The sequence below is a fragment of the Arabidopsis thaliana genome, chromosome 5 (genome assembly GCF_000001735.4).
Source record: "Arabidopsis thaliana chromosome 5, partial sequence".
NCBI classification, from domain to species: Eukaryota; Viridiplantae; Streptophyta; class Magnoliopsida; order Brassicales; family Brassicaceae; genus Arabidopsis; species Arabidopsis thaliana.
Window position 1 is genome coordinate 375,196 of NC_003076.8, and position 25,162 is coordinate 400,357.

A 25,162-nucleotide genomic window follows, 5' to 3' on the forward strand; every position below is an offset into this window, starting at 1 on the left:
TAAACGTTAAGAAAAAAGGAAAGAAGATGAGAAATGTCTCTCAGCTAGACAAGACCCCCATCCGTCGTCGTTGACCCCTTTCCGCCATAAAATCCCAACACCTGTTTTCTTGCATCGAAACCATCCCCTTGCCTTGTTTGCTTGGACAGATGACTCCTTGCTAGTTTTTTGAAGATCCGGCCGTATCTCTTCGGTAATCTTTTCTCTTCATCCTTTTTGTTGTTCCTTGTGATTTTCGAGCAATTGGAGATTAGTGTGGGTGTATCCGGTCTGATCTAACCCTCCTTGGTCATGATTTTATATGTATGCCCCTTTTCAGACCTCAAAGCTGCCGCCTTTGGATCCGATGGAATCACAAGGACCTTCTAATGGTCATCCCATGGATATCAGCAGCAATTCAATCCCATCGTCTGCCTGTAATCTGTGCGGAAGAGTCGTTCAATCTGCTTCCGATGATCTTGAAATCTTCAGCTTATGTGTCGACTGTAAGTTTTTGTTGCTTGAAGATTTCGGCACTCCCGCGCCTCCCTTGGCTCGGCGGCAGACAATTAGGAGGAGGAGGATGAGGAGGAGGAGAAGAACAACTAGGCACGACAGCTCTGAGTCTGTCGGTGTCGGTGATCTTTCCTCCCAACAATTCACACACTTGATAAGCATTGCAAGACAAAGCCTTTCAACGGTTCAAGCTAGTGAGGATCTACGTGATGACCTGCGAACTAGCTCCCATACCACTCCAAGCGGCTCGACAAGATGGAGACTCTTCTCAGAATCTGAAAGTGATGATTTTGACAACTTTGGCGAAACCGAATCAAACGCTAGCTTTAGCCTCTACAGATTTCCCCATGCTGATAACGATACCATTTCTTTTAGTGCTTACGGTGGAGAGTCTGATGCTTCCACGGACAGGCATGCCGATATCTTTGTTCAACCAGATGACAGGAGCGACATTGACTTTGACACTGATATAGACCCGATGCGCGCTGGTCTTAACCAGTGGAACTCAGACGAAGAAGACAGGGAATGGGAGGAAGGAGCGGGTCCTTCTGGGGTTGCAGGAACACGCTATAGAAACTATTTGGCAAGTCCAAGTGAGAGCTACAGCTCCATGACTCGGTTTGATTCACCTGAGTTAGAGAGAAGCTTTCGTCAAAGAATTATAGAGAGGAGGCATTCGTTATCTCGCAACATCTTCACTGGTTTGGAGGATTTGGACTTCTCCCCCTATGCTGCAAATGTTGGGGATTATCTTGATGAGAGAGGCTTTGATGAACTGCTTGAGCAACTTGCTGAGTCTGACAATTCAAGAAGAGGTGCACCACCTGCATCTGTCTCATGCGTCAGGAATCTTCCAAGGGTTATCATTGCAGAGGAGCATGTAATGAAGGGCCTAGTTTGTGCGATCTGCAAGGAGCTTTTCTCCCTCCGCAATGAAACCACGCAGCTTCCGTGTCTACATCTATACCATGCTCATTGTATCGTACCTTGGCTGAGTGCCCGTAACTCCTGCCCACTCTGCCGTTATGAGCTCCCGACAGATGATAAAGATTACGAGGAGGGAAAGCGGAATGTGCTGGATGTGAGCGAGGATAGCTCCTCCTCTGATGATGGTACAGAATCGGGGGAAGAGGAATATGTAGAGAGAGGTGAGAGCGAGTCTGGTGTGAGCAGAGTCAGCAGAGGAAGATGGCTGTTTCTGGCTGCTGCACCAGTTGTGAGTCTGGTGGGCGTTGTGTTGGCAATGTGGCTAAGCAGCCCACACAGGAGGGGTATAGCAATCTCTCATAGCCAAAGGGAGAACAGAACCAGAAGATGGCTGCCGTTTTTCTGACTGATGCCCAGATCCGTAGGTGCCTCCAGAATCTGTATTTTTTTAAGACCCTTAAAAGATACTTGAGTTTCGTCTGCTGTTTATCGACTTGGTACTGTTTCCACACATTAGTTTTAATTGACGTTTAACTAAAGTTGTGCTGTTTGTCGCGTGTTTCAAATAATATTCTTGATATATCCAGAGAAAAAGGGAGTGCTCATTAGTTGAAAAGAGTTATAAACTAACATTTACACAGGAAAGGAAAAAAAAAAAATCAGAATTTTGGTTGGTTCAGGCACATAGGAGATGCCACTGTATTTACACAGAAGTATTGTATAGTAGCAGATGAATGTGTCAATAAGAAGAGAATTCAGAAGAGTATGTTAATGTAGAGTACCATCCATCCAGCCATTGAGAAGATGGCGAAAATGTGGACCCAGAAGAGCACAGCAGCTGATTCCCTTCCACAGCCTCTAAGGTTGGCAACAGCTCCTGAGAGCACTGATGTAGGCATTGTGTGCTGAAGGAGTAACACAAATCGGAACATCTTATCATCAGCAGGAAGGAACCCAAGTTTGTCTGCTACTGTCACGATTCCTAGTCCTACTGGTGGCACTAACACCAACCGTCCAATTATAATAGCTGCTGTTGTCTTGAAACCAAGTTTTGAACTTCCTGGTCCTAAAATTTACCCAAGGAACCAATAAGATCCATGTGATGGATGGGGCTAAAAACTAAGTCAGTATGAAAAGAAAGCAACCACCAAACCTACCGTTAATGAGATTTCCCCCCAGTGCCAGTAAGATACACGGTATCATCGCGTCCCTGATAGCCAAAGGTTTTACATATATTAACTAATTAATTTGCAGCTGCTTCACAGAAGACAAATAAAGAGTGTGCTTACCCAAGAATCATGCAGCTGTCTGTGAAGAAGAATAGAGGTGCACCATTTGTGAATATCAACTTCTTTGTGAAAGGTATTGCTCCGAGTATCATGGCAAGGATCTGAAGTTAACAAAAACACGTCTAGTTTAGTTACATGGTAAAGGCAATCGCACGGTCTCTTGATCTTTAGATTGTCAGATAAAAAAGGGGAATAGAAAAGACGAGATACTTACCGAAGCAACAATTGCAGGCTGGACAATTTGCTTCAGTTTCAGCTTCTCATAGAGGAAAACAAAGATCTGTGCAATCTACATCACGGAGCAAAAGATAAAAAGTTTCGTAAGAACCAGCTTATATCAGGTAAAATACTCCTGAAACATAGAATAAAGATTCCATAATTGCAGTCCCACCTTGCCTTTCCTTGAAACCCCTCTTCCCCTAGGTTCGGTGCTCTGTACAGGCAAAAGATCTTGAGTCGGCGAAAAGTCCTTGGGAAAATTCTGAGTAAGCAAGGGGACTTGCTCTGGAGCAGCATCTACTGGAAGGGTTTTTAAAGCAAGATTTTCTTCTTCAGCATCAAACCCTTCTGGAGGAGGAGCAAACATCTGGTACACATATGTATAGAGGATGATGGCACCAACCTGATATAAAAAGTAAACCTTGTGGTTAATTGAAGTCCCACAGAGAGAAATAATATCCATTCCCATAAGACATTGATGACAAACAGTACATTGGAACTAAAGATCCTATACAAAATAGTTTCAATGAGGATACTCCTCATACATCAAGCTCCTCTTCATCCAAACAGAAAAAAAAAGCAGAAGACAAGAAACTGTATCACTGTTACATAAGAGACAGAAACTGAAGCAGCTAATGGACTGATTCTAGTAGGTATAATAATAGTTACAGCATAGAAGCAGTTAAAAAGAGAAAAAAGAGTACCCATTGACCAAAGGAGATATAAGCAGTGCCATCAATGCTACATTTTTCGGAGTCACCAAAAGGGTTGGAAGTGTCCCTACAAAGAGCCGCAAGTAAAACAAGAGGCACATTGCCAATGTTGCCTGAAACAAACAAGGCACATAAAGTGAGACTAGTGTCAGAGCAGAAAAGCGAGGGTAGGGAAAAAAAGGGGTCTAACCAACTCCAATTTGTATGATTGTAAACTTGAAGTAAGGGTAAGGCGGACGAACGATGGAAGCAACGATGAAACCGATTATGGAGCCAGAGATGGTGCCAAGAACGACGTTAACGGGAATGAACCACCTGAAAGATGGAAAAGAATATGATGATCTATATAAGGACTAGAGAGAGACTAGGGGGGACAAAGAAGGAAACAAATACCACTGAAGCATTTTTTGGAGAGTGACGGCTTGTCCGAGCTGGGAAAAGATCAAGCAGGGAAGCAAAAGCGAGAAGACCAACTGTGTGAAAAGGAGAGACAGTTTCATTCAAAGTTTGCTTTTTTTGGATTTATAGAGAAAGTGAAAAAGTCTAGTGTGGAGAATTAATTACCCCGTTCAAGAGTTTGCGGCCAGAGGGAGGCAAGATGTTAACGTACTTGGAGGCCATGAGAAGACCCAAGAAGCACATGGTGAATACCTTTGCAATTGGCATCACAGCGATTTTGATGGTACCGAGCACTGATCCACCACCGGCAGCCACCGGCATCTCCATGGAATCGGCTAAGGCGGCAAGGATCCGAGCAATCATTCTGAGAATTTTGAGGGTGGACTTGGGTTGAAAAGTGGAGGAGAAACAGAGAGAATCGGAGTCTCTGAGATGATATTTTGATTTGATGAGAGAAGAGAATCAAAGACTTCTCTCGATCTCTCGTGACTCTCGTGACTGCCTGCCACGTGCGCCGCTTCTTCCTTTACTTCTTTCCTTTTCTAAGCCCAAAAGCCCCTTCAAAACTTCCCCACATACCTTTTTTTTTATTCTGTTTTTATTATTACTCAAGTTTAGAACTTCATTTATTTATGGTTTATTTTCATTTAATTAAAATACTCAAGTTTACAAGTTTTTACAACAAACTTGTAAAAATATCAGCTGACCAAGCCTCAAAACTATGTTTGACCTGACTTGGGATTTGGGATAATGAGGATCACAACTATAAAATATATTCTTAAACGGAAATAAAAGCAAAAAGATAAAAAGAAAAAAAAACAATGATATAGTTGATGATGCCCTAGGATTTGGACACATCAACAAATATTGGTTGGTTCCAACATGATTCTGTAGAAAAGGTATTATAATAATAATAATCAAGTTTGTAGAGGGGAGAGAGATGAGGCATTGCAGTAAGCGATAGCTGCCTTGAGGGAATCGTCCGTTAATGCTTCATCCTTATTATTACTCATGCTGCCTTCGTAGTAGTATCGTAGGGGGCTCTTGTTTCGTCGTCTCTGTATAACTTGGAGGACCCACCTCTCTCCCACGTTTACTTTCTCTCTTATGACTCCCACTATACTCAAACACCCCACTTTCATCATCAACCTCGTCACGCTGCTGTATGCTGAGAAGCAACTAGTGGCCGATGAGAAGATTGCTGTCGTCGTCTGCATTTCGTTCTCGGGAGATGGCGAAGAAGAGATGCTCAATCCTGTGGTTCTGACTGCTTTGTTGATTTGTATTTCAATGAAAGATTCACCATTGTTGCTGCTATCCTTCGACGCTTCATTCATCCATCCCACCTCGTTCTCCATACTATTAGTTACCGGGTCACTTCCCAAAACTCCATCTACTACGACTAGTTATAGATATATAAGATTTGATCTCTTGCTCCTAATTTTTTAACAATAATCAAGTAGATTCTAATTGATATACAGCTAGCAGCTCATGTGAGCTCTTAGTGCAATAATATAAGAGAATGAATACACGATTATTGTCTGATCAAATTAAATCTCTCGATGGGATCGGGGGATTGGTGGTATAAATCAAATTTTTAATAATATATAGTTTGGACACTAGTCCCTGATAATATCATAATGTAGCTAACTGAGTTGTATTTATCGCCAAGCTCTTGGGATATCACATGCATATATCACATGTCACATTTTATTTGCTTTCTCGTTTTGAATTGTATTTTGGTTTCTCATTTTTGATGGAGTCAAATTCCGAAAAGCCGGAAAGAACAGCTAATGGATTAAGTCTTGAAATGTATCTTTTGTATACGTGTTTCGGTTTTTGTTGTGAGATTTTATTGGATCACGCTTGAAGATATTATTTCAAGGGATAAAAGGATAAAGAAAAAAGATTCTTGATAAAATATTATGTTAGCTTAGCTTGGTGTACGTACAATAATATGAGAAGAGCGATTTTGATCTCACCGTAAAGTACTTTTTCCAAACGGGTTTGCACTAGATGGCCCATAATGAAGTTTTATTAGGCCCATGGATGATAGTCCAATGAAATGATGTAATCAAACGTAAGCAATAAGTAAGAACTTATGAAGAACCAACTGGTTTGCTTCGGTCCATCAATGAACGTTATGCACCGTGGTCCGTGGTAATTAGACTTTTCTAGTTCGTATTTGAAAATTTTCAATAGTTCTTATTTTGTAATTATCATAATCTCTAAACTTTTGTAGTGCAGTTGGGAAGTAAACAAATAAATATAAAAATAACATGGTTTATATAGCTCAAAGAAATGGGATATGTTTTTTGGAGAACTTTTTGATTAAGGATATTGGGTAGTGTAAGTTGAAAGTAATGTTCTTGTTAAAAATAATGATATAGCATTATAGCGTAAGGAGAAATTGAAAGTTGATGAAATATTTGTAAGAATATTATGAGTACGTAGAGTAGATAATATTCTTTTATATATGATTAATTAACTATCACTTTAGTATTGTGTAAAACTCAAACTCTCGGTATGATTATAGACGCAATGACAAAATCATGATACTTAAGTCGTTCAAGTATTATTAAATAGATACTTTTGTCATCGTGTTGCGTTTGTTATACAAAAGGTGGAACAGTTTTGAGTTTTGACCTTATTTTTAGGGTTGTTTTGTAAGGGAAACAACGACGTGCAATACGACAACTGATAGAGAACAAAGGACAAAACATTATCTTTGTTTGAAATGCTCGACAACATCTACATATTCCTATTTAATCACGACATTACGTTACTTGAAAAATTCCATAATTCAACTATGGCTATATCTTATATATTTGAAAAGAAGTTATAGAATTGGAAAAAACAAGAAAAATGAGAAATTTTTGGCAAACATATAGTATAAATTATGCAATCAAGAAGAAAAGTTTAGGGATTTTGAAAATGTTAAAATCTTCTCCTAGTTTCTAAGCAAAAAGTATAGGTTGAAACTATTTTCACAAGTAAATTTTTTTAAAAAAATCTATGAAATTCGAGATAAATAAAGATAATTATGAAGCTACAGTTCATATTAAAAAATCGTGTTGTGACCACTCGATCGTAATACACACGCAAAGACAAGGAAAACGTTGGAGATTTGGGTTGGGTTAGAACCAAAGACAAAGCATCACTTTCTACCTTTATCCTTAAGAATGGACCAAATTGTGGTCATTATGGAAGCCTATACGGCTAATACCATTCATTTATCAAACTTGTTAAATGTAAATGAAAACATAGAAGAAAATTTTTATTGATACTTATTGAGTTATTGAATTTCACTTCACGTATTGAATGTGTGTGTTATCTTTGAAGAGAGGACGCATTCATTGTTAGGGAGTGAATGCTTTACGGAGTAACATTTTTGAAATTTGTAAACTTTTTTAGAAATTTAAACTATCTTCGATCCGATCCGCTGCACTATATAAACAAAAATTGTATATAGTAATATTGAACCGTAAAAAAAAGTAGAGGAATTTTCAAGGTTGTGTGTTAATATAAATGAACAAAATTTAAAATACTGACACCAAATATATCTTGTGGAAGTTGTAAAAATAGACAATAAATGGGATAAGTAATAGTAATACAAACTGTTATAGAGGTATTGTACCGTTGCATACTTGCATATCATTTGATGAATACGACTTTATTTTTATTTTTATACTTCTTTAGTTCCAAATTCCTAATTTAATATGGTTACGTAATTTGTAAAAAATATATAATCTTATTGAATACGTCATTTTATGATTTTATAGTTATCAAATCTCATCGTAGATGGATCCGTCAATTACACGATTCCCATAATAGAAAAAGAAACAGTTAATTAGTAAACTATAGTATAAATTTAAATCTTGTCGTCATTGATTTGGATTAGTTTAGAATTAAACCCGTTGATTAAAATAATCACCTGGTTACTGAGAGAAGATAAAGTTGGTGTTTTTAAATCTTATGTTGAAGATGCAGAGAGATCGAGGAAGACAGAGCAAGAGAACCTCTTCACTCACAGACCCACTCACTGCATTTTCTCTTCTTTTCTCAGAAAATACTTTTTTCCCCCGAGAAAATGTTCCACAAGAATCAGATCGAACAATAAGGGTTCTCATAAATGTAATGCGATTCAAGCACGAGAATATCCACAGAGAGAGATACAGAAGGCTCCTTTTGAGTATTTGAGCAAGTTTCAGAACTCGAAGACTGTGTTTGAAAGAGAGATTCAGGCGTAGTAATAATGGATGGTTCGTCGGAAAATTTGCCAGAAGTGGAAGAGAAAGGTAGAGAAAGCAGTTGCTGCAGCTCGGAAACAACCAGACAAGAGGAGGAAGAACAAAGCCCTAGCTGTACGGAGGATTTCACGGCTTCTCCGGTTTCATCTCGTTGGTCTGTGAAGAACATCGATGGAGAGAAGAAGAAGATTCGTTCGGATTCAAGAGTTTCAGGTTCGTCAATTTTTATACAAATGCACACCAAATGTTTGCTTTTATTCCTCACTGACAATTTATTAAAGTTCGTAGCTTTGGATTTTTCTGTCTGAGTTTAAGGCTGTTTTGTGCCACTGGTTTGACTATGTAGAGGTTGAGATGATGAAGGAAAGATTTTCGAAACTGCTGCTTGGAGAAGATATGTCAGGTTCTGGAAATGGTGTCTGTACAGCTTTAGCTATCTCAAACGCAATCACTAATCTTTGTGGTATGTGGAATTGGAATTACTCACATGAATTGGTGGATTATACTCTTTGAATATATTTTGATAGGCTCGACTTTGTGTTTTGCTTGAAGCTACCTTGTTTGGACAACTATGGAGGTTAGAACCACTGCCTACAGAGAAGAAAGAGATGTGGAGAAGAGAAATGGAATGGCTTCTCTGTGTCAGTGATCACATTGTAGAGATGACTCCTACTTGGCAAACATTTCCTGATGGAACCAAACTTGAGGTACAGATTAGGCATTGATATTGATTGCATTGTTGTTGTTTCGATTATAGACCCATATATTTTGTTTTTCCATTGTTGTAGATAATGACTTGCAGACCAAGATCAGATCTTTATGTTAACCTCCCAGCTCTCAGGAAACTAGATAACATGCTTCTTGTAAGAACAAGTGATCTCTTTTCGTCTTCCCAGTTTCTCTATAGGTATTTTAAGCAGCAAAGGTCTCATTCTTATTCATCTTCCATCTTTGCAGGAGATATTAGATAGTTTTGAGGAGACAGAGTTTTGGTATGTTGACCAAGGAATCATGGCACACGAATCAGCAGCGGACGGATCATCTTCTTTCCGAAAATCTTTTCAGAGACAAGAAGACAAATGGTGGCTTCCTGTTCCACGGGTTTCACCAGGAGGTTTACAAGAAAACTCAAGAAAACAGTTGCAGCATAAACGCGACTGTACTAATCAGATATTAAAAGCTGCTATGGCCATCAACAGTATCACACTCGCTGACATGGAAATCCCTGAATCATACCTTGAATCTCTTCCGCGGGTAAAAAACCGAACTATATATACATATGTACTGCTAACATACTCTAATATGAAATTTAAAGTTGCAACTTTTTTGGTATGTTTCAGAAAGGGAGATCTTGCCTTGGTGACTTAATCTACAGATACATTTCATCGGATCAATTTTCACCTGAATGTCTTCTTGATTGCCTTGACTTATCCTCTGAACATCAAGCCATAGAGATAGCTAACCGAGTCGAGTCATCGATCTATCTATGGCACAAAAGAACTAATTCCAAACCAGCTACTAATACCAAAACGTCGTGGGAAATGGTGAAAGAACTAATGGTTGATGCAGATAAGCTAGAGCTAATGGCGGATCGAGCTGAAAGTTTATTGCTTTCTTTAAAACAACGATTCCCAGGTCTTCCTCAAACCGCTCTAGACATGAGCAAAATCCAATACAACAAGGTTACTACATGGAAATCAAATCCCAAATCATTCTTTCTTCTTGTAATCCGCTCTAAACAGTTTTCCTTTTTCTCTGTTTTAGGACATCGGGAAATCGATTCTGGAAAGCTATTCAAGAGTTCTAGAGAGCTTAGCATTCAACATTGTTGCACGCATCGATGATTTGCTCTTTGTTGATGATCTTACAAGACATTCATCGGATCAGATTCCTACAACATTAGGCAACAACGGGAATGACGCTCCTAAGAGCATTGCAGTGCCGGTTTCAAACTACACAACTCCGAGCTACTCGCCTTCAAAACAGGAGCTTCGATCATCAATTACAGTTCCACCATCTCCCTCCCGGTTCAAGATTCCTCACAGTAGCAGTGTTAAAAGGGTTTTGACAGCTTATGTAACAAAGAACGAACCAAGACTGAAGAATCTTCCTTTAGAAAGATCGAGCCGTTCTTCGTCGAGTGAGAGATTGTCTCTGGAGAAATGCATGAAGGAGTCGTTGAATGTATCGAACCTTGATCCTGGGATTTGAATTACCTACACCTTGGAAAAGTCTCTGTTTTTGGATCCCTTTTCCTTTCAGTATCTTCTATAATGTTTATTATTCTTTCTTTCTTGTGTGTAGTTTAGATTTGTATAATAATAATTGGAAAGATGGGCTTTGACTTTGAGATTAACAACAAATGAGTCAATTAAACAAGTTTAACAAGTGCATTATGACAAGTTTTATAACCAGGTTTAACAAAGAGGATGAAAGTTGAAAAGATCAAGAACTAGGACAAATGTAAAAAGAATCTCCTTGGAATCTTTGGAGGACACATCTTATGACAAAAAGGCAGAATCTGAACATTGTTCTCCTCAAAAGTAGATTCCCATATAAACCAGACAAGGAACCTTTCACAACCCAACACCGATAATAACCAGACCGATTTGAACATTCAAACATAACAAAGAGTTTCAAAGAGCTAGAACAGGATTACAGGAAGGGTTATTTATTTATTTATATGCGTGGAAACTGGAATTTTAAAGAGTTTGTACAAAACCATCAACGGTTTAACTATAAAATTAAGGGAAAATTAAATCTGAACCGGTCGGGTCAATCACTAAACCACGACAAGGGACAAAAACAACTCCCCTGCTTTCTGCAGCTAAGCTACATTCAAACTTCTTCCATACTTTTTGTAATAATAAGATGAGAAGTTACTAAAAACGACGGATCCACAGCTACTCTATTCTTTTTTTGTTCCTATGTACCTGCAAAATCCGAAACCAAAACCATAATCAGTATTGCGTGTCTAAGAACCGAACTTGAATCATTTCAATGAATGTTTGGGTTCATTATACCTTGATTTTGTAGTTATAACATTTGCTTAAGTAGTAAGATCTCTACTTAGTAATACAGAGACCCTGGAAAGTTTTCAAGAACGGTTAGAGAAATGGAACAAGATTTTCCACAAAGCAGAACAAAATGATCAAAAGATGGGAATCGGATACCTTGCCACCAATTTCCTCTTGAGGCACTTCCGGAATCATCTTCGCCTCCATCTTTCTTGTTCTTCAAAACGATAAAACATAACCAAACAATATTCTTTAGAAACAATAATCTATGAACAAGCGTGATAACTTCGGTTCTAAAACCCTTAAAACTCATCAAAAGTTCCACAAGACTAACTTTATAAAAAAAACAGCTATAGATAAAAGTTTCTAGCTATTTCCCTAAGTAATTCGTCTTCAGATTCTTCAGCCAGATTCTTTAGAGACAATAGTCGATGAAGAAGCACAATAACATTGGTTTCAAAACCTTTAAGACCATCAAAAGCTCCACAAGACTATCAGGTAGCTACATATACCAAGTTTCTAGACTTAATGATTACCGTAGAGTTGCTGGTGGAATTTTGAGGCTGGAAATAAACATCAGGACCACCGTAATAGATGGAAGAACTCAGATGACAGGGTTGTACTCTCTGATCCTGCTGATAACCTGAACCATGATTCTCCTGTTGTTCCCTGTTTCTATCAACATTACCTGCAAATAAAATTCAAATATCAACAAGAAGAAATGCATAACAAAGACTAATCATTCGTTATCAAAGATGATGTAGTATTACCACCAGTCTTGGAGGTTTTCTCGTTCCAGCAACCACCAGTCACAGTCTCTTGTCGCACAGATTCTCTTCCCAAAACCTGAAACAAGAACAAACCCCTGAAATTTCTAAATCGAGAAGAATAGTATCAAATTCTTCTTAACGAAGAGAAGCTTGTTCTCCAAGACACGAATCATGAAAGTCTCCTTCATCTTCAGTGGTCTTATTCTTTAATTTGGGGCTTGTGGGGTCTTCCATAATTTAAAAATCTCCTTTTTCAAAAATCCATTATTTCCAAAAAACAAACAAAACTCACAACAATTCAAAAATCTGAAACACGAAATTGAAAAACAACAATCAAATCAGATTAATCATCGTTTCGTTTTGAAAACCCTAATTCCTCAAAAATCCCAATTTTTATCCCAATTAAAAATCGATCGAAATCGAAATGGAAACAGAGGTTATGAAAATTGTTAAAACAAAATTGAATTCGAGAAAAGAAAGAAAAAGATCGAAGCTTTAATTACCTTAGAAGGAGGAGGAAAAATGGATCCGAGAATACCAGAAGAGGAAGGAGAAGAAGGGTTTTCTCTGGAACCAAAAAGCTCAGAGGTTAACGAGGAAGAAGAACAAGGAGAGGAAGACGAAGCTTTCTTCTTTCTTCCTTCCATTGGAATTCGTCGCTCGCTCTAAAAAAAAACACTCTTTCAGCTATTATACGTATATGTATGATGTATGTGTCTATATACGTATGTGTAAATACGGAGAGATATATATATATATATATGTGGGTGTGGGTGTATGTATCGGTTTATACGAAGGGTGAAGTTATAGAGAGAATTGTGAAAATATTTGGGAGAGGAAAGGGGAAGTAAAATGTATAGGTCGGTCTTGAGAATTTATAGAGATGGATGATGAAACCTAACTTTACTACTCTACTACAAATTTGTTGGCTATTTACCAAAATCATGTCATTTTTTTAGACAACAAAAAAAAAAGGTTACACGAATTTTTTATACATTTTTTTGTTTTTGATTGTAAAAATTTAGACATTTATTGTGTCATCACTTGACATGTGGAGTATGAGTTTTTTTTCTTTTGTGTATTATGCAAAAGAATTATTAAAAATTCACAATTTCGTTTTACTTTTTATTTTTGGCTTACAATTTTTTTTTTATCGTTTTGTATAACCAAAATTGACGATTAAAAAGCTTGATCCTCTCTAGGTAATATTTGGGATGATATCAATTGAAGTAATATTTGAGTTTTGGGATAATTTTACCATAGGTTGAATCAAATATCAATTAGAGATCATCTAATGGTTTTTCGTAGACAACAACAATATCAAAGACTCACCTGGTACGATGGCTTAATTGACTGAATTACAGGGGATAAAAACAAGGACACTAACGTTGATAGTTGGAATATGATTTCATGTCAATGTCATAATCGTACCTATGACCGTTATCTAGTTACTAACATACAACTCCCACTCGAGGTGTCGGATAAGCCGATCGACACGTGGTGATCGAATACGAGAGTAGGACCAGGCTTATCTAAGGTCGGTAGTTGCCACATGCCACGAGTCAGACCAAAAAATGGATAATTAACGAACACCTTCAAAGGATGAGTCAAAGTTCGTTGGGTTTTTAATCTTTGACTCTTCTACGTCTCTCATTCGCTCTTTGTGGATATCAGTTTCACGTGACAGTTAAAAAACAAACAAAAAAATATAACGAAGACCTTATCTCTTCTTATCTATTGTCGGCTGCGACATTGAATTTGACCTCTCTACTATCTAATCTCTTCGCAATGAATGAGACGTTTTATTAAATGCCAAACACTTTTTTCTTTTCTTTGTCCAACTTTATTTTGTTATCATATTTTTAAGGTTTCGAGATGTGAAAGATTAGTTTGAAAATCTGGAGTGGGCCGATCATCTCCACTTCTACTCGCCTTTCCATAAAATTCAGGTTTTGATCTTAGGTCTACTAGAGGACTGGAAAAAATGATTTAAGATTTAGATTTGACACATAGTTTTGAATAACAATCAAAAACTTGTTTTTTTGTTAAAAGGGTTTTAATTGTAATGAAAATGTGAACATATTTGTTTGGGAACTTGGTTTGATGCGGAAGATACGTCGGTTAAGCTGCTAACTATGACACGTTTCCTTATTCTCGTCTCGAGATTCTAATACAAGGATCTTTCGTGATCCTAAATTTGTAATGTTGCTCAATTTACTAGACTCAAGTTTTTATTCACTCCATCTCATTCATCAAGATTTTGAGAATTATTAAAATCTATATCGTGGAAAAAATATGCAGAACCGAATATCTTAATGGTTACAGAGCAATAAAGCCCAATGGGAGAAATTTCGAGGCGAGTGATGGTACCGTTTCAATTTTCTACAACATTCGTAGAGATTAATTGTGCTTATGAGTCCCGCTAAATTAAAATCTTGGATCTATACATGAGCAAAAAAAAAATTGCGATATCTTCAATTCAAAAAAACGTGAAGAATATAATTTTATTTATATTGGGCTCCTTTTGCACACAAACCATAAAAATCTATTGGGCTCCTTATTTTTAGACCCAACGGCCCAAAACGTTTTCTAATCTTTGAAATAAAATTAAAAGAATATGCACCAGCCGGGAATTGAACCCGGGTATGTACCGTGGCAGGGTACTATCATGCCACTAGACCACTGGTGCTATTGTTTACTGTTTATCTTACTGAACTAAATAATTTCTCAAACATGTAAAATCAAGCCTAAATTTTTAAAAGCTAGTATTGAAACTTTCAAGAACATGAATTATATAAACCAGTAGATGAAAAAAAAAAAGAGAGAGCATTGGGAAGATAGCGTAATACAGAAACAGCGCCCAGGAGTCACGCAACCTAACAGGTGACGTCATCACAGTTGATTCTCTGTACTACTACCCCCTAATATGGGCCCTAAATATTTTGTTTTTAAAAAAAATGAGAAATAACCATTTTATGGAAAAATATTATCCCAAATAGTATTTGTTGTCAGTTTTATTTATGTACTCCATTTATGACATGACCAAATTACTTCTCTTCATTTTAGTTTTTATGAGAAATAAATAATAACAACCCTTTAGACCCAAATAGTTTTTCTTGTATTACACCAAAGAAAAGAGTAATACAATCAAAATTAGGGTCTAAACCTTATCTCTGTGTGAATCATATTATGCATTATCTTTTTGTTGTGTGCTAAATCATGTTTTGTTTTCTGTATAGTTAGTTAAACATGTAGCTAATTATGGTTGGAAGTAATTTTGGCCAATGTTTTAAAGTAACAAGAACAATTGTTCTTCTAGATTTTAATCTAAATCTCTGTTAGCTTTTCACCTAGATGCTAAGTTGTATTTGATGGAACATAACATAATATAGTCGTCAACATGTGGTGTGGATTTGTCATTTATGTTATGATATGACCATTTTTTAATCTAATTTATTGCAAACTACTTAATTTGATTTACGAGAGCACAAATAAATCCTATATATCGGTTCAATTTAAAAGAAGAAGAAAAAAAGCATCGAATGACTGATGTGATTTATACTTTAAGAAGTGAGTTGGAATTATCTTTCCATGTGCCAAAATATAGTATTGGTACCATGAAATATGGTTTCTATTTCCATAATTCTCCTTTTTAATTTTTGCTATTTAAATTCTTGTTTAGGTCGTGTAATACAGTTCTCGATGATAATTACAAAAATCATCATTGTTTCCAATTGAGTGTAGTTTTTCTTTAGTTAGGATCCCTAATTAAAATTGATGGGAGCGCGTGGAAGTGAGTCGCGAGTGAATGGGAAATGAGTAGATATATATCAGTTTCTGAAGAAGACGTACGGAGTTTTGTGAAGAACGAGAAACGCCGTTACATCAACTGACGGCAAACTCGGTGGATTCTCACTAAGCAAAAGATTTGTGCAGAGAAAAATCATCAAACGTAATAATCTTTTTGAATGTTTATTTTTAATAATCTAAACGACGTTAGCATGACGACGTCACCTGAGAATCCCAATGGGCATTTATCAGAACTTGAGTACTTTGCAGTTGTAATGTTACTTTAATTAACTGCTACGTACTACTAAATTTTGTACTGTCCCTATAGATCAACTTCAAAGATCTATTTTTATTTTATTTTATTTTGGTCAAAAACGAAACCTAGGTGCCTTATGTATATACACTACAAAAAAGTTTTAAGGGTTGAACCAAATAAATAAAACAAATGTTCCAAATAAAATCGTTGAATGACAAGATTCATTTATTGTACGTAGCTGAACATAAATCATATTATGTTACGGATAATTAATACATCATGCTAATGTAATTGTTTTTTCTTTATTATTCAATTAGGAAGTTGGTCCAATGGACCTTAATTTTCAAAACATGTGCCGATTATAGTTATTTTTTTAGTAAAAAGTAATTACTTGGTATATTGATTTTTATTCGTGATGTGACACTTTCGTATTATCGTGTATAACATTTTTACATATATTTATGCATGTTGTCGTCCAAAAGTTAATTTCAATAGTTCTTGTGGTTGGGATGTTATTTAGCTATGACCTACCAAGCAATTAATAGTTTTCGCATTATTATTTTAACCTTTATGAACTTCGATACAAAATAGGTAAAATGTTGATACAAAATAGTAAACGACCAAATGAAGAGGAGTTGTGCAAGTTGAGAAGCGATGCTCAGACTCTTCCCTCAGTGCAAAATGAAAAATGGTAAATCTGCAGAGTTTTGCAATAGGTCCGTTAGCTAGGTACTAAATTCAAGTGGTCTGCTAATACCAGGACTAGCCATAGACACCAAAGTTAATGTGAGGTTAGTCGCGATTGAGCTCGGGCGACTACAAACTCTTGACCTTCAAGCACTTTAACAAGTGTTTACCTCTCTTGAGGACACTTCTACCTCAAGAAACCGGATCATCGTTTATTCGTTTATGAAATTAAGTTCTTGATTCGTTTTCACATATTTTATCTTCTGTTCCTTATAACATCCTCTTCCTCATGAAGTTGATTGGCACGATTCTGAAACACGGATCCTTATTTGGATTAGAATGCTGTCTCGAGGCCGTTTGAGAACTTGGGGGCATATTATGAATATCCCACAACAAATAAATAAGGGATGGTTTCTTATCTTCAACATCATTTTAATCCTCACCTCTAACTCAATATACATACACTCGCCTTTGGATGAAAAAGCAACATCACATGACAAAATCTTTCTACAACCCTTATCACTGCAAAATCTCGATCAGCCAGACAATTCTCACCACTTGGGTTTCAAGCCTTACACATCCATGTTGTTTTAATAAAATTCCAAACCATCCCCATTATTTTTGTAACTAGGGCTCCCCCATGAAGTTATTTTTGTGCAATATACTAACATTTAAGAAAAAAAACCTAGAAAATTGAAATGATACAATTATTATGAATTTACTAAAATTAGAGTCGCAAATCTAAGCGCGCATTACATCTATAGAGGCAGATAATGAAAAATATATGTAATTTTTTTTTGGGTTATATACTATTTTATGTTCAGCCAAGAAGGTGAAAAAGGAGCGATTGCTTAAAAATGTTTTCGTGTGGTTACCCGTGATGCAATGTAAAAAGAAAAAAGAAAAAAAAAAGAAGAGAAGAGAAGAACTAATAATTACGTGCACTTTAATTTACTGTAATACTTTATTGGAGTGCCTTGGTTCTTTTTCAATTTTTGTGGTCCATCTTAGCCAAAAGAGGAAATACTTTTATATAATATAAAATATTGTAACGCAAAGTATTGCTTAGTATTCGAAACACATTTTTTCAAATGATTTACGTCCCATTATTTCCCATGCAAACGGAAATATCCTCTAATGATTATTTCAAACACGATTATTACAGTACAGTCGAAATTACTTTCCCGGTTTAATCATATTCTGGCATATCTTATAACATATTTTTTGCAAAGGTATTCGCTTTTGTTTTTGTGACAAATTATTTATTAGGTTTTTAAATTATTACAAATAACTCTCACAGACGTATGTAATCCAACACATAAAATATATGGTTGATAAGAATTCACATCAATTTTGATTAATTTAGGGACTATAAATATGTTATATACAATAATTAATCTATGCATCTTTTTTAATCATTGTGATTGTTCTAGTTATAATAAAATATGGTTGATCACAATTCACAACAATTTTGATTAATTTATGGACTATAAATTTGTTAACATAATTAATCTAGGCATCTTTTTAAATCTTTGTGATTTCTCTAATTATATAATATGAACTGCAGAATTTGATTGTTCTCAATGTATAATCTTACGGGTCATACCATACCATCCATGCTTTGAGTTAGGGATGTCAAAATAGGTCAAAATTCATGGGTCAACTCAACTCAACTCAACCCATGAACCCTAATGAGTTGAAAATTTTGACTCAAATGAGTTGATGAGTCAAATGGGTTAATGAGTCAATTGGTTTGATGAGTAAAATGAGTTGGGTTGTAATGGTTAATGGTTTCAATGGTTTACCCAATTAACCCATCAAATTTTATAAAATTGAATTAAACCAACTAAAATCTCTAAACCAATGCCAATTTAAGTTTAACCAACACATCTAAACAAATTTAATAAAATTAATATTTTTCCAAATTTCTTAAATATACAAGCGATGAAATTGAGAAAAAATAAATTCGTAATTTTTCCACCAAAAAACATAAACCCGTGATTTTCTCGCCAAAAACGTAAACCCGTGATTTTCCCGCCAAAAACGTAAACCCTTAATTTTCCCGCCAAAAACGTAAACCCGTAATTTTCCCACCAAAAACGTAAACCCGTGATTTTCCCGCCAAAAATGTAAACCCGTGATTTTCCCGCCAAAAACGTAAACCCGTGATTTTCCCGCCAAAAACGTAAACCCGAGATTTTCCCGCCAAAAACGTAAATCCGTTATTTTTTCGCCCAAAACGTAAACCCATGATTTTTCCGTCAAAAACGTAAATCCGTGATTTTCCCGCCAAAAACGTAAATCCGAGATTTTTTCGCCGAAAAGCTTAAACCCGAAATTTTCCAGCCAAAAACGTAAACCCATCATTTTCCGGCCAAAAACGTAAAAAACTATAATTTTCCTGTCAAAACGTAAATCCGTGATTTTCCGTACCTAAAACGTAAACCTGTAAAAAATAAAATCCGTAAATATCTTAAGTTTGATGATAATGAATTAATAATGATAATTATTTATTATTGTTTTATAATAATAATTAATTAAATTATTACTTAAATGGGTTAACATCTCAAACCATTAAATTAAATGAGTTATAGGTTGACCCAACACATTTAACAAAATGAGTTGGGTCAACCCATAACTCATTTATTCTTAAACTCATTTGATTATAAGTTGAGTAGAGTTGGGTTATCCATTTTGATATCCCTACTTTTAGTACTATAGCTACAAGCCTACAACTATGGAGATTAGTGTGAATGTATGATTGTCGAATAAAAATAGAGTGACTAAATATTTTAAGCGTAAAAAGGTATTTATTCCAGCAAAAGAAAAGAAGAAAAACGACAAAAAGAAGACTTAAAAGTTGTAGAAATGTCAGTACGTATGTGAAAGACTGAGACACAGAACACTTTGTACAAGAACCAGTTCCAGTGTCACCGGTTACAGCCGGTCGCCTTCTCTTGATTCCCCAAAGCCTCTCCCACCAAACCCGGGACTTTTCACTTTTCATCAGTATTTTTTTTTGTTAAAGATTTTCATCAGTATTTTATATATATATATATATTATAAAGATCGAATTTGTTTGCATGATGAGGAAAGTATATCGAGTTACTATGTATCCATCGTTTGAAATACCCGTTTTAAAAAAAAATAATGAGATTTATTTTTAGGACTTCAGTATATATACGATTAACTTTTAACAGTTGTGTGACTAAAACGAAATGTAACAAAAATAAGAGAAAACTACAAAACAGGTAGTGAAAAATGACAAAAAAATTGTAGGACGCTAAGACGAAAAAATGATTCAAGAAAGAATATGTCTTTTCAATTTCAGTTTTACGAAATCGTGTAATAACGTAAATACTAAATCACGATTTCACAGAACCATATAAAATACTAAAATCCCACGCAATCATTAAACTTAATTCACCATTCTACGGATGACCTATGAGAGAGCATTGAATTGGCTTTAGTAACAAACACCAAAAAGATGAATCTTGACCAAATTTGTAATGCTCATACTAAATTCCTCCAAGTCTTATAAACATTAGATATTTTATATTTTAGGTTTTCAAAATATGTCATATAAAGAAAAATTTGATATACATATTGATCGTGCTTCAAAAAGACACCAAAAGAGCTTCTCTCTCTCTTAACCTCTCGTTTCGCCATTATCTCTTACACTGTTACTCTCTCTCTCTCTTCTTCTTCTTCTTCTTCTTCTGCATCTCATCGACATCATCCTTTCCCATGGCTGATGCATACGAGCCTTATCATGTTCTTCAACAAAGCCGGCGAGACAAACTTCGTATTCCATCTCTCGATTCCCACTTCCACTTTCACCCTCCTCCTCCTCCTTCCTCCGGCGGCGGAGGTGGCGTCTTTCCTCTCGCTGATTCCGATTTCCTCGCAGCCGGTGGCTTTCACTCCAACAACAACAACAACCACATATCTAACCCTAGCTACAGTAATTTCATGGGATTTCTCGGTGGCCCTTCTTCTTCTTCATCCACCGCAGTCGCCGTCGCCGGAGATCATTCCTTTAACGCCGGACTTTCTTCCGGAGACGTTCTTGTCTTCAAACCCGAGCCTCTATCTCTATCTTTGTCCTCTCACCCTAGACTCGCTTACGATCTAGTCGTTCCCGGTGTTGTTAACTCCGGATTCTGTAGATCTGCCGGTGAAGCCAACGCCGCCGCCGTCACCATCGCGTCTAGAAGCTCTGGTCCTCTCGGACCTTTCACGGGCTACGCGTCGATTCTTAAAGGATCAAGGTTCTTGAAACCAGCACAGATGCTTCTTGATGAGTTTTGTAATGTGGGTCGTGGGATTTACACCGACAAAGTCATCGACGACGATGATTCTTCTCTGCTTTTTGATCCGACGGTTGAGAATCTCTGCGGTGTTTCTGATGGCGGCGGAGGAGATAATGGAAAGAAAAAATCAAAACTCATCTCCATGCTCGACGAGGTATACAATAACATGATCAATTCTAATCTCTTTAAATTATTGAAATCTGTAAATTTTCTTTAATTATTGTCTATACTTTCTTACAAGTATGTGAATTATTGTGTTAAATGTTCACAGTTTTTGGTCGGTGTCCTTTGGAATTGGAGACAAAATGTGTTAAATGATATGTCTCTTAAAAAGATCTTCCTTGGAAAATGAAACTCCTTCAAAGCCATTTTAAAATTATATGATATTTTATTTAATTCATTATAATACCATATGTTAATTAAATTAATGTTCCCTACGTTTTGCATGAATAGATGATGTTATAGCGTCCATTTTAATACATTATATAAATTACAAGCTTGCCATCTTCATGCTGATTTTTAATAGAATTTTAAGGTTATACTAAAGTAAGGATAATATTATCTTGAGGAAGTAACTTTATATAGAGCTTCCTTAGCTCTTGATCTGAATTTGTGAATTAGATTCTTCAAATCTTAGGGGTATAAACATTAAGTGATAAAAAGAGAACGTCTTCTTTATGAAAGGAATATATGCATTATATGATCTTAAAGCTAGGGACTTAAAGATTTTAATTAGTTTATTCCGAGGTATATAACATACTTTTTGAGTGAGGAAATAATGTATAAATTTATAATCACCCATTTTATTATGTAAGTGGGGGAATCTAAAAACATTTCCATGTGACGTTTTGAAGGTTTACAAGAGGTATAAGCAATACTATGAGCAGCTACAAGCTGTGATGGGATCATTCGAATGCGTTGCAGGTCTCGGGCACGCTGCTCCGTACGCTAACTTAGCCTTGAAAGCATTGTCTAAGCATTTCAAGTGTTTGAAGAATGCTATAACGGACCAGCTTCAATTCAGCCACAACAACAAGATCCAACAACAACAACAATGTGGTCATCCGATGAACTCTGAGAATAAGACTGATTCTTTAAGATTTGGAGGAAGTGATAGTTCTAGAGGCTTATGTTCTGCTGGTCAAAGACATGGATTTCCTGATCATCATGCTCCTGTTTGGAGACCGCACCGTGGCCTACCCGAACGTGCTGTTACTGTTCTAAGGGCTTGGCTCTTCGATCATTTCTTGCATCCGTAAGTAACCCTTCTCGCCATATAAATGCTTTTGAAAGTTGTTGGATTCGAGTTTGAACTTGGTTCCAACAATTGATTAAACTAAATGCAAACGTTTAATTGATCATGAACCAAATTGTATATATATGCTTGTGAACAATAGCTTTATATGTGTGTGTCAGTGTGAATAAATATGTGTGTATCGAAGTGTATTTTTACTTGGAAGTATGTTTTAGATGGGACATGTCGACTGCTTGTTTGTTTCCCAAACTTGGAGATGTCGTGTTGCAAGCGTAATTATGTGTCTATATATATGTGTATGTTAGTATATACAATGATATATTAAATTGTTGTTGTCTGTGTCTTTTGTTGCAGTTATCCAACAGATACAGACAAACTCATGCTGGCTAAGCAGACAGGTCTCTCCAGAAATCAGGTTTCACTTCTGATATCTTCAGTCTTCTTCTTTTTTCTCTTTCCATCTTTTCTTGTTCACAATTTAACAAATTTCTTGCTAATTAAGCATGCACATAGTCACATAGATAAATATATGCTTTTATGAAATGAGTTTCTGTTGTCGGACAATAATTATATGTTTTAAATCTTTTCACATATATCATTAGTATAGTAACTATGTTATAATTTGGTTTATTAGGTTTGAATAAGTGTTACACTTTTGTTTTTGAAAATTTATCCGTTGGTGATAATGAATAATTTAGGGATTTTCTATCGCTTGAGGGTTATTAATTTATTATGGTAAAATGTTATTTTAGGTATCGAATTGGTTCATAAACGCAAGAGTTAGGGTTTGGAAGCCGATGGTGGAAGAGATTCACATGCTGGAGACTCGACAATCTCAGAGATCTTCTTCTTCCTCTTGGAGAGACGAACGTACTAGCACCACCGTCTTCCCTGACAACAGCAACAACAACCCATCTTCGTCCTCGGCACAGCAAAGACCTAACAACTCATCTCCGCCTAGACGGGCACGAAACGACGACGTTCATGGCACAAACAACAACAACAGCTATGTAAACAGTGGGAGCGGCGGCGGTAGTGCGGTTGGTTTCTCGTATGGAATTGGGTCGTCGAATGTGCCGGTGATGAATAGCAGCACAAACGGAGGAGTGTCTTTGACGTTAGGGCTTCATCATCAGATTGGGTTACCGGAGCCTTTTCCGATGACAACTGCTCAGAGGTTTGGGCTTGATGGTGGTAGTGGCGATGGTGGTGGTGGGTATGAAGGGCAAAATCGTCAGTTTGGGAGAGATTTTATTGGTGGTAGTAATCATCAGTTTCTACATGATTTTGTAGGTTGAGATTATTTGTGTGGAAAGGAAAAAATATGTTTGACGTTTGGGTATGTATAAGAAGATATGGGGGAATTGAAATGCATATGATGTGTATATTAGAATGTTTCTTCTTCTTTTTTTGTTGTTTGCTTACTTTCACAAATGTTATCTTTTTAAGAAATGAAATTGGATTCAATAACCAATGTTAAAAACATGGGTTAGACTTTAGAGTTGTCTATGTCTTGGTGAAATATAAAAGGCATCTATCATTGTTTTAATATTTTGGCATGATTCAAAACATGGTGCTTTTTTTTTTTTTATGTATGTCACAATTATCGTTGAAGAACGCGATTAAGATGTTTATCATTGATCGTTGATATTATATTTTGAACTATCTTGTTTTACTTGATAGTAAACATTGACTAAACAACATGTTTTCAAACCCTAAACCTTGAAATATTTCAGACTATTTGAGTTATCTTTTTGAGTCGGATGCAGTTTTGACTCCGATCCGCTCAACATTGTTGAATTCTTCTACTCATAAAAGAAGTTTGAGCCGATTTCAAACACACAAAACAAATGAGTTCGGTTTAATGTTCAGTGTGTACTAATACGTTGGCTTTTGAAGATCACATGAGAGCAAAAGTATTGAAAATAAAATTGTGCTTTTGTTGCTTCAAATAACTTTCCATTTGCTTTTGGAAAACAAGAAAGATATATATATATATATATATATATATATATACATAACCTTTCCCTCTCATGGGAAAAAAGTAAATCTTTTTCTTTGTAGAATTTATTCTCCGATCCTAACCATTTCTCAGCCTTTTTGTTTGTTTACACCATTTTTGTTTATATTCTTGGATTATGTCTATATAGAATAAGATGTAAACATAAACTGTATTAGCAAATATGTTTTGAATTATATGAAATTCAATAATTGAGAAGAGGTTCATGTAATGAGCCGAGAGAAGAATATAAAAGCAGTCAAATAATTTTTTCAAAAAACTATTTGTATATTAAAAAGGTACAAAGTAAAAAATAAATTTAAGAAGGTGCCATCATTGGCTCCTAAAGAACAAACTACAAAGAATCAATTTCTCATGATTTGATCTCTCACAATCCGTCTCCTTTATGTGGATGCGGAAAAACACTCTCCACACGTTTCATGTAAAAATTTTAGTTAAATTTCTAAAAACAATAGAGATACTATTCGATTTGTTCTTGAATTATTCATGAATACATATAGTGGCAACCTTAGACACTAGCCACGTCAACCGTACATGTTATATCATATATTTTTATATTGGTCTATCTATATGCTGAACTAGAGTCTAGAGATAAATATGAGAACATATAAGAAACCATGGACAACTAAAGATATTGTCTTTCTGTGTGAGTATTTGTTCCAGAAGCATTAAACCTTCGGAATAAGTATAATTCTTTTGCACCATTACTATTTTTATAAGCTTCACCAGCTCTATATATATTCTCACCATTAACATAAAACAA

At 35.9% G+C, this 25,162-nt stretch overlaps 6 protein-coding genes and 1 non-coding gene across 8 annotated transcripts; 3 read left to right on the plus strand and 4 right to left on the minus strand.

The window, feature by feature from the left end:
• The first annotated feature begins 12 nt into the window (after positions 1–12).
• Positions 13–2,408, plus strand: AT5G01980 (RING/U-box superfamily protein). Its single transcript, NM_120276.5, has 2 exons — positions 13–193; positions 320–2,408. The coding sequence occupies exon 2, from the start codon at positions 347–349 to the stop codon at positions 1,826–1,828; it is 1,482 nt and encodes a 493-aa protein (NP_195818.1). The 5' UTR covers positions 13–193; positions 320–346; the 3' UTR covers positions 1,829–2,408.
• Positions 2,036–4,716, minus strand: AT5G01990 (Auxin efflux carrier family protein). Its single transcript, NM_120277.3, has 9 exons — positions 4,208–4,716; positions 4,037–4,116; positions 3,834–3,958; positions 3,635–3,756; positions 3,103–3,333; positions 2,926–3,000; positions 2,712–2,812; positions 2,580–2,632; positions 2,036–2,488 (listed from the first exon to the last, which is right to left on the minus strand). Exons 1-9 carry the CDS (start codon positions 4,403–4,405, stop codon positions 2,178–2,180), a joined length of 1,296 nt encoding a protein of 431 aa, NP_195819.1. The 5' UTR covers positions 4,406–4,716; the 3' UTR covers positions 2,036–2,177.
• A 13-nt stretch (positions 4,717–4,729) lies between these two features.
• AT5G02000 (uncharacterized protein) lies at positions 4,730–5,434 on the minus strand. Its single transcript, NM_120278.2, has one exon. It carries the CDS (start codon positions 5,398–5,400, stop codon positions 4,960–4,962), a length of 441 nt encoding a protein of 146 aa, NP_195820.1. The 5' UTR covers positions 5,401–5,434; the 3' UTR covers positions 4,730–4,959.
• A 2,523-nt stretch (positions 5,435–7,957) lies between these two features.
• On the plus strand, positions 7,958–10,715 carry ROPGEF7 (RHO guanyl-nucleotide exchange factor 7). The gene is made up of 7 exons (NM_120279.3): positions 7,958–8,505; positions 8,639–8,755; positions 8,845–8,999; positions 9,081–9,155; positions 9,250–9,546; positions 9,633–9,974; positions 10,057–10,715. Exons 1-7 carry the CDS (start codon positions 8,298–8,300, stop codon positions 10,501–10,503), a joined length of 1,641 nt encoding a protein of 546 aa, NP_195821.1. The 5' UTR covers positions 7,958–8,297; the 3' UTR covers positions 10,504–10,715.
• Positions 10,683–13,036, minus strand: SIS (E3 ubiquitin-protein ligase RLIM-like protein). 2 transcript variants are annotated; one of them, NM_120280.4, is made up of 6 exons: positions 12,583–13,036; positions 12,080–12,155; positions 11,846–11,997; positions 11,466–11,526; positions 11,316–11,378; positions 10,683–11,225 (listed from the first exon to the last, which is right to left on the minus strand). In NM_120280.4, exons 1-5 carry the CDS (start codon positions 12,724–12,726, stop codon positions 11,362–11,364), a joined length of 450 nt encoding a protein of 149 aa, NP_195822.1. In that variant the 5' UTR covers positions 12,727–13,036; the 3' UTR covers positions 10,683–11,225; positions 11,316–11,361. The 2 variants fall into 2 exon arrangements, with proteins under 2 accessions (NP_195822.1, NP_850752.1); NM_180421.1 differs by having other exon boundaries at positions 10,887–11,225; positions 11,466–11,997; positions 12,583–12,928.
• A 1,661-nt stretch (positions 13,037–14,697) lies between these two features.
• On the minus strand, positions 14,698–14,768 carry AT5G02025. The gene has a single exon. It is a non-coding gene; the product is annotated as a tRNA-Gly (tRNA).
• A 5,603-nt stretch (positions 14,769–20,371) lies between these two features.
• Positions 20,372–23,930, plus strand: RPL (POX (plant homeobox) family protein). Its single transcript, NM_120281.3, has 4 exons — positions 20,372–21,278; positions 21,979–22,379; positions 22,734–22,794; positions 23,132–23,930. Exons 1-4 carry the CDS (start codon positions 20,559–20,561, stop codon positions 23,675–23,677), a joined length of 1,728 nt encoding a protein of 575 aa, NP_195823.1. The 5' UTR covers positions 20,372–20,558; the 3' UTR covers positions 23,678–23,930.
• Positions 23,931–25,162: the final 1,232 nt, after the last annotated feature.

Bases quoted from the DNA above. Each gene is read 5' to 3' on its own strand.
- AT5G01980 (NM_120276.5), top strand. From the start codon at position 347: ATGGAATCACAAGGACCTTCTAATGGTCATCCCATGGATATCAGCAGC.
- AT5G01990 (NM_120277.3), bottom strand. From the start codon at position 4,405: ATGATTGCTCGGATCCTTGCCGCCTTAGCCGATTCCATGGAGATGCCG. The intron at 4,117-4,207 runs GTAATTAATTCT...CTTTTCACACAG, and splicing joins GCCGCAAACTCTTGAACGGG to TTGGTCTTCTCGCTTTTGCT. The intron at 3,334-3,634 runs GTACTCTTTTTT...TTTTTATATCAG, and splicing joins ATATCTCCTTTGGTCAATGG to GTTGGTGCCATCATCCTCTA.
- AT5G02000 (NM_120278.2), bottom strand. From the start codon at position 5,400: ATGGAGAACGAGGTGGGATGGATGAATGAAGCGTCGAAGGATAGCAGC.
- ROPGEF7 (NM_120279.3), top strand. From the start codon at position 8,298: ATGGATGGTTCGTCGGAAAATTTGCCAGAAGTGGAAGAGAAAGGTAGA. The intron at 9,000-9,080 runs GTACAGATTAGG...CCATTGTTGTAG, and splicing joins CTGATGGAACCAAACTTGAG to ATAATGACTTGCAGACCAAG. The intron at 9,156-9,249 runs GTAAGAACAAGT...CCATCTTTGCAG, and splicing joins AACTAGATAACATGCTTCTT to GAGATATTAGATAGTTTTGA.
- SIS (NM_120280.4), bottom strand. From the start codon at position 12,726: ATGGAAGGAAGAAAGAAGAAAGCTTCGTCTTCCTCTCCTTGTTCTTCT. The intron at 12,156-12,582 runs GTAATTAAAGCT...TTCTTGTTTCAG, and splicing joins TTTTTCCTCCTCCTTCTAAG to GTTTTGGGAAGAGAATCTGT. The intron at 11,998-12,079 runs GTAATACTACAT...TTTTATTTGCAG, and splicing joins GAAAACCTCCAAGACTGGTG to GTAATGTTGATAGAAACAGG.
- RPL (NM_120281.3), top strand. From the start codon at position 20,559: ATGGCTGATGCATACGAGCCTTATCATGTTCTTCAACAAAGCCGGCGA. The intron at 21,279-21,978 runs GTATACAATAAC...GACGTTTTGAAG, and splicing joins TCATCTCCATGCTCGACGAG to GTTTACAAGAGGTATAAGCA. The intron at 22,380-22,733 runs GTAAGTAACCCT...CTTTTGTTGCAG, and splicing joins TTCGATCATTTCTTGCATCC to TTATCCAACAGATACAGACA.